General features: G+C 40.5%; 1 protein-coding gene across 3 annotated transcripts in view; it reads right to left on the bottom strand.

Moving 5' to 3' along the window:
- Positions 1-8312, bottom strand: part of Kpna6 (karyopherin subunit alpha 6) — a 57625-nt gene that overhangs the window by 9601 nt on the left and 39712 nt on the right. For all 3 annotated transcript variants that reach the window (XM_033767446.1, XM_010621572.3, XM_019207120.2), the window contains exons 5-10: positions 7875-7969; positions 6516-6647; positions 4665-4753; positions 3748-3847; positions 3290-3453; positions 3034-3112 (exon numbers count right to left, since the gene is read on the bottom strand). In XM_033767446.1, coding sequence (XP_033623337.1) covers positions 3034-3112; positions 3290-3453; positions 3748-3847; positions 4665-4753; positions 6516-6647; positions 7875-7969 — 659 coding nt within the window. The remainder of the gene's footprint in view (positions 1-3033; positions 3113-3289; positions 3454-3747; positions 3848-4664; positions 4754-6515; positions 6648-7874; positions 7970-8312) is intronic.

Genomic DNA, 8312 nt, shown 5'->3' on the forward strand with positions numbered 1-8312 from the left:
ATATAATCTAAAATATGTAGACAGCTAATAAACACACAAAAAGATGCATATCACTGATTATTAGGGAAATGCAAATAAGTATACAACGTGATATTATCACTTCATACCCATTAGGATGGCTGTTATTGCCGTATTATTTAGTAATTCCACTTGTTTATATATGCAGAGGAAGTAGAAGTACAGACTTAAAGAAACAATTATACAACGTCAGTAGCAGCATTACGTAAAACAATGAAAAGGCAGAAACAACCCAAATGTCTGCAGGCAATGAAAGAACGAATTTAAAAATGTAGTCTGCATCTATGTGAATTTTTCAGCCTTGAAAAGGAAGGATATTCTCATACTTGCTACTGTACTTCCTTGAAAATAATGCCTAACTGGAAAATGAGCTCTAGCATGATTTTTTCAGGATGCTCATAATATAATCCCTATCCCCAAAATAAGCCCCAGTTAAGATAGTCAGACGATGTATTTAGTACATGTTATAAAACACAATGGATGTATTACATTATAATTTTAATATATAATTATATATGAATAAGTAATATTATTGACATTAATATTTAAAATAAATGATAACATAAATTAAGTATTTGTAAATATTCAAGATGCTTTGGTTAAGAGGTAAACATCTATGTAAAAAAGTGAACTGCAGCAGGGTATGGTGGTGCATGCCTGTAATCCCAGAACTCAGAGGAGGCTGAGGCAGGAGGATCGCTGTGAGTTTGAGATCAGCCTGGGCTACATAGTGAGTTCCAGGTCAGTCTCAGCCACATAGCGAAACCCTGTCTCAAAAAAAACTAAAAAAAAAAGGTGAACTGGAGACTTACTGCCAAATGACCAACTGAAGTAGACACAACACATGAATAATGTATGCACTTGATAACAAACAGATGTGGTTGTGTCTAATATAAATCTTCATAATTCAATACATCATGTGTTGTAAAAAAGGTACTTAATGCACTTGTGTGAAATAAAGAAACGTTTTTCTGAATTTTGGTGCCTGCAATTTTTAGTTACTCGTGTGTGGGCCATCATTCTATTTTTTTGGTGCCAGCAATCAAACTCAGGACCTTGCACTTGCCAGGCAGGCACTGTGCCACTGGTCTACATTTCTGGCCCGTGGACCACCATTCTTAATTCATCATTTTTGTTGTGTTAGTTTTCAACTAACACTTGATTTCATGGAAACTTTGTGAAGCCTAACCTACTTTAGACTGTGATTTGGGTGAAGAATTCATGGGATAAAATCACTGTCAGCTATGTTGCCAATGCACTACAAGCAGCCTACGTGGACAAGAAGTGCTTACTTTGGGCTGGGGATTTAGCTGAGCAGTGCCACACCTGCTTTCCAAGTGCAAGGTCCTGAGTTTGATCCCTGGTACTGAAGGAAAAAAAGAAGTGCTCACTTAAGGAGAGCTCTACTGCTGGACATGAGAAATTGGGGACAATGGTTTTATAGAAAATGAAATTGCAAGAAATTCAGACCAGAATTCGCAGTTTAGACAGCTGTGACGATGTTCCAGAAGATGACATGACTGCCGAATAAATGTAATTTTTATACATGAATAAATGTAAATTGATATACATGAAATTTAAAATAAGACATCCCCTGAAAATAAGCCCTGTTGAATCTTTTGGAGCAAAAATTAATGTAAGAGCCAGTGTTATTTTGGGAGAAATATGGTAGAACGTGAACCTTGAGGATGTTATGCTCCGTGAAGTAAGACAGATACAGAAGGACTAATACTGTATGACCCCACTTATGTGAGGTAGCCATAATGCTCAAACTCAGAAAGTACAATAGTGATCGTGAGGGTCGGGGGATAGGAAATAAGGGTTTCTTTCTTTTTTTTAAAGGGGTTTTCTTAATGGGTATAGTTTATAAAAAAAAATTTTTTTGGTACCAGGGATCAAACCAGGTCCTTGCTCTTGTGAGGCAGGTGGCAGAACCACTGAGCTAAATCCCCGGCCCAATATAGTTTGTCTATAATTAAAAGTCCTGTAGATGGATGGTGGTGATAGTTGAATACTTATTATCATTGAAGTTTATACTTTGAAATGGTTAAAAATGGTAAATTTTATGCTATTTATTTATTTATTTGTTTGTTTATTTATTTTTGAGACAGGGTCTCACCATGGAGTTCAGGCTGGTTTTGAATTCATTATATAGTCCGGGATGGCCTCAAATTTGTGATAATCCTGCCTCAGGTTCCCAAGTGCTGAGATTACACAGATGTATGCCACCATGCCTGGCAAAAAAAATTTTTTTTTTGGTGGTACTGGGGATTAAACTTGAGTCCTGTACTTGCAAGGCAGGTGGCATCACCACTGAGCTCAATCTCCGGCCCAACAAATTTATATTTTAATGTGCATGTGTATGCACACATGCACACACGCACATAAAATGTTCTAGAAAAAGCGGGTATAGATTTGAGTGAGACTGCTTACTTATAAGAAATTTGTCAAGAATCCCACAGAATTATGACAATTATTCAAGATCTAACGACTATAGCTTTTGAACAGAAGAACCCTGTTTACCTCACCGGAGAGATTTTTATTTTATTGGTCTTATTTTTGAAATTGGCTCTCCCTATGTTTCCCAGGCTGGTTTCAAACTTCTAGGATCAAGAGATCCTCAGTCTCAGTCTCCTCAGTGCACGCCACTGGGTTTGGGTTAGGAGGACATGATATTGGCATGAGGTAATGTCCATGGGATCCTAACATCTAGAAAGTAGGTGTAGGGTTCCATAGCTTTCAGTATTTCAAAAGAATCATGACTCAGATTTAACAACTACCGTATGATGTCTCAGTAAGCCCAGTTATTCTACTTAGTTTTCTTTCACAAGCACCAACTGGATGATGATTTATTGTCCATGATCATATAGAGAGGTAAAGCTGGAATTTTTTATGAAAGCCCATGCTTTCTGCTAGACTATGCCATTTTCTATCAGGCAGGGATTTTGTCCATTGGCAGCTTTCCATAATGCTCTCCCATAGCTAGTGAATTAAGATTCTTCACCTCTTCCTTACCTGTGTCTGGATGTCATCCCCAGTGACAATGTTACCCACAGCTCGCAGAGCAGGAGAAGCCACTTTGTAATCGTTGTGCCTACAGAGGAGGAAGATCTGATCAATGGGGGACCAGTATACCATGTTAAGCCCTGCTGATCAGTCAGACTGACAACATTCTCATACTCCAACCCTTTGGGAAAGCCAGCAAATTGATGGCTGCAGCTCTTTGGTAAGAGTATGGAGAAGCTAGGGAACATTTACCCCCTGTACTCACATGAGAAGCTCTACCAATCTCCGGCAGACTCCAGAGTCTATAACTGCCTGGATCTTCTCGTTGGGGCCATCAGACAGGTAAGAGAGGGCCCAGCAAGCATCTGCCAGCAAGTCTGAATCACTGCTGAAGAGTAGGCGAGATAATACAGGCAAACAAGGAGAGACCTGTTGGAAGCAGAGTGAAAAGGACTCACAGTGGATAGGGGTGCATCAGTTCTACCACTAAGACTAACACTGCTACCATCTCTCCAAAAAATAATTCTTGATCCTGGGGATCTCTACTACATTAAATCTTCAAATCTTCACTTTATTAACAGAGATACAAAACCACCTTCTCATTGACAACTGCCTCTCTTTCAGGTTTCTATGATTTGAGGCTCTAAGGAGAATGCAACTTAAAAATTCCGTATGATGGATGGAATCTGATATTATGCAGGGGATGGCAGGCAGCTTTCTCACCTTTGCAAATTCTGGGGGTGGGTTCTTCCCTCTGCAAAGGTTTGACAGAGCCCAAACTGCATTCCGCGTCATTGTCAGTCTTGTGGACTTGGTAAGGAGTCTGAAGGAGAAAAGCAAGGCCAGATCCTGTGCACTGGTGCCCTGGCATAGGCTGATGCTACCAAATCCCAGGAAACAAATTCAGTAAGACCCATAAGACTCTAGAAGCCTGTTTTTCCTACCCATACACCTAAATCAATACAGTAGTTTGGCTGACCTCTGCACATGAGATGAAGACCAACTGTGGCTAGTTAACACCATAGCTAATAGAGACAAAACAGAAGGCTAGCTCTTGAGTATGTCTGCAAAGCTTCTAGGTACAAGCTGGGGACATGGAATAGTGTTCTCTTTAGAAATAAAAGCTGAAGGTCTAGTGAGAGGGTGTTAGCCATGCAATATGGAATAATTTTCACCTCTTTTCCTTTAGATGTAGCTTATTCTAAGGGTATGGGGTTGGGGAGGGATGAGAGGAGCCTAGATGATCTTTCATGAGGACTTTGACTCATGATTTGCAATAGAACTGTCCAATGTAGCTATGCATAATCCCATATCAATACTTTCTATAGAGAAGGCTGGATTTTTTTCAGACTTGTCCTACCTTTCTCCCTGGCTCAGTAAGACAGATATGACCAACATGAAGCTCCATAGTACTATGAGGTAAAGAATAAGATCCTCCTTAACAGAGACCAGGGGTACAATATTCTTATTCTCAAACGATAACTTTTACTTTGGTGATTGGAATGCATTTTCTACAGTTTTTATACTTACCTTTCTTTTTTTAACCTATCATCTTAACAAATCAAGTAAGCTGCCCCCAAATGACTTGTCATATGGCCACCCTACAAATGCCCCAGGTGCCAGGGATTGTAATTACTCACGTTAACAAAGGATTAAGGATGGAACAGTTCAAGACGTAATCTCGGCAAACGGAACTGTCTCCAGCTATGTTTCCCAGAGCCCAGACTGCCTGAAAAGGGGATGATGGAACTGTCATCCTTAAGGCCTGGTAGCTTCTGTGACTATTTTATAGTCAGTACTACAGGGTACCCACCAGGCTGAGAGCAATGTCAAAGCCCAAAACACACTAAACAAGCTCAGGTAACCTCCCTTTGGAAATTCTTTTTTTTGGGGGGTGGGGTACTGGGATTGAACTCAGGTCCTTGTGCTTGCAAAACAGGCACCAGAACCACTGAGCTGAATCCCCGGACCTGGAAATTCTTATTGAGCACTTGCTCTATAAGAACTTTTCCCCTGGGAGATCTTGGTTCAGTGGGGAATACAGGCTGCCTGTTATCTGCCAGCCAGACAAATCAAATCAGATCTTGTCATCCCTACCCTCACCCTAGAAAAGAGAAAGTAATCACCAAGTTACATTCTTATAGTCATTTTGGACTAATTCTGTACATAGAAATGGAGGAAAGATTCCACTACCACTCTGCATTTTCTGTCTAACCAGCAATAATTCAGTGGGGTAAACAGAAATTTTAACTTTATGTCTATGATCTGAGTAAGTACTGTGTTGTCTCTTTTCTGATTTGTTGGGGGGACTAGGAATTGAACTTAGGACCTTGTGCTTGAGAGGCAGGTGTGGTACCATTAAGCTACATCCCTTGGCCCTCTTGTCTTTTTAAAAAACTTTTTTCTTTGGTACTGGGGATTGGACTTGTGTCCTTGCGCTTGCGAAGCAGGTGGCAGAAACACTGAGCTAAATCTTCGGCCCTTTTAAAAAACTTTTTGAGACAGGCTTTTGCTATGTAGTTCAGGTTAGGCTTAAACTCATAGTGATCTTTCTGCCTCAGCCTCTCACATACTGGAATTAAAGGCATGCGCCACCACGCCCAGCAGGGCTGTCTCTTTTCTAACACCACTTCTCATACTAAATGTAGGGAATTCATTTCACCCACACTAACAACTAATTCTGACACAAACTGCACATCCAATAATTCAATTCAATTCCCCCCGCTGGTACTGTGGATCAAACTCAGGACCTTGTGCTTGTGAGGCAGGCACACTGCCACTGAGCTAAATCCTTGACACCTCAATTTTGATACTAAAGCACAGATTCCACAGGTGAGTCTCACAAGATCATCCCTACTTTGGACACTAACTCCAAGTCCCAACAATCACTGTAAATCTAACCAGCTGTAAATCTGGAGATTCCTACAATTCTCTCAGCTTTGATAAATGACTAGAAAGACTCAGAAAACTTAAGACACTTTACATATGTTTACCCAGTTTATTATAAAGGCTATAATTCAGGAACAACTAAAGAGAAAAGAGACACAGGGGAAGGTATAGACTATGGTGCGGTGGTAGTGCAGAGATTACACACCCTCCACCACCTTCCCAGCACACAGATGTGATTACCAACCCAAAAGTTTTATTTTTTAAAAAGAATTTTTACAACCCAATCTCCAGGCCCCCTTCTCCCACTCCCAATTCCTGAGGAGGTATGGCTGAGAGTTCCTACCCACTAATGGTGTATTTGGTCTTTCTGATGACCAAACCCATCTGAAGACTACTGAGAGGCTCTCTCTAAGTCACCTCATTAGATAAACTCAAGTGTGTTCCAAAGGAGCTCTATAAATAATAACAGACAGTCTTAACACCCAGAAGACTCCAAGAGCTTTAATTGCACCATGCCAAGAACTGCGACAGAGACCAAACATATTTTTTGTTATTGTTATACCACTGGTACCATCAAGAATTAAGCTAAATCTGAGCATTACCTGCTCCTGTACATCCTCAAAGTCTGAGTTAAGCAGCTCTATAAAAATTGGGACAGCTCCTGCTTCAATAACAATTCTTGTCTGCTGAGAGGTTCCAGAGGCGATGTTTGTTAGAGCCCACGCAGCTTCAAACTGAAAGTGAGATTAAACCATAAATGAAAGGGCATTCCAGTCTGAGCAGACACATTTTTTTTGTTTGTTCGTTTTTTGAGACAGGGTCTCACTATGTAGTTGAGAATGACCAGGAACTCACTATGTAGCTCAGGCTGGTCTAGAACTCACAACAATCCTCCTGCTTCAGCCTCCTGAGTGCTGGGATTACAGGCTTGCGCCACCATGCCCAACAAGCAGACACATTTATTAGTGGCTCAAGCAATGAACTTCTTGCCAGATGTGGTGGCACACAACAGTAACAGCACTCAGGAGGCTAAGACAAGAGAATTGAAAGTTGAAGGTCAGCCTAGACTACACAGTGAGACCCTGTCTTCAAAAACTAAACCAGACAGAAAGACTGCTTCTGTGAAGAGAGACAGAAAAGGGACTGGAAAGTGGGTTGCCCTTGGGCCACTTTTTTAGTTCCCGAGCTTCACTTTCTTCATTTCTAAAGCAAGGATAAGAGTGAGATGGGCCTCTTATAGACCCTGTCAGCTGAGCATCTAGCAAATTTAAATAAATAGATTTATTTATCATCCATCTCTGAGAAGAGAGACAGAGAGGCTAACAATTTCCCTCAGTCAAAGCAGACAGTAAGTGTAACAGACTCTAATGAAATGGTCAGCCTGTCATATTCTGGTATCTTTCCTTCTACATTACAAAAAATCTTTTTGTAATGCTGGGGATTGAACTATATAGCCTTGTGCATGCTAGGCAAGTACTCTACCACTGAGCTACACACACAAAAAAGTTTTAATTGGAAGATAACAGTTAAACTTACCTAATTAACAAAAGTATTACTTCAAATAGTTATTGCTGAAATTGTTTTAAAGAAGAGATTTTGGCTCTCTTTTTTTTGGTACTGGGGATCAAACTTGGGTCCTTGTGCTTGTGAGGTAGGCAGTGGAACCACTGAGATAAATCCTCAGCCCTTGGCTCTTTTATGAAGTCAAGACTGCTGAGGAGCCTGGGATTTGGCTCAGTGGTTCCACTGCCTGCCTTGCAAGCACAAGGAACTGCGTTCAATCCCCGGTATCAAAAAGAAAAAAAAAAAACAAAAAAACAAAAAGGAAACTGATAGCTTCCCTTAAATATTTCCTTGTATTACTTGTCTATTTTCTAAGAAGTATGTTTACAGAAACAGCCCAGTAAAATTTCTTGGACGAAGTACTTCCATTTGGTCACTTAGGTACCGTTGGGGTTTACCTGTAACGTACAATTCTCATTCCTCTTCAGAAATTCCACAAACCGATCAACTACTCCTGGAGTGTTGATAACTTCATCTATTGGAGGACTAGGCTCTGAAAGAGAGAGGAAGATAAAAGAGATAAAAAAAAAACCAGGAGAGGCTTTGGTTGATCTATTTTACAGAGGTGAGCTACAACCCTTCCTATTTTGCTTTTGCTTATGTTTTTTGGAGACAGGGTCATGCCATGTAGTTCGGGCTGGCCTTGAACTTGCAGCAATTCTCTTGCCTCAATCTCCTAAATGCTGGGATTACAGGTGTGTGCCATCATGCCTGGCCTCCCTGATACTTCTGATCACCCTTAAAAACATTCCCAAGTGAGAGAGGAGGAGGCTTGAAGAGGGGAATGGGATTTAAAAAATAAATTCCCACGTGTGTTTTTTTTTTTTTTTTTTTGA

Source organism: Fukomys damarensis, unplaced genomic scaffold (assembly GCF_012274545.1).
Source record: "Fukomys damarensis isolate Sample0158 unplaced genomic scaffold, DMR_v1.0_HiC HiC_scaffold_23, whole genome shotgun sequence".
Classification (NCBI taxonomy): Eukaryota; Metazoa; Chordata; class Mammalia; order Rodentia; family Bathyergidae; genus Fukomys; species Fukomys damarensis.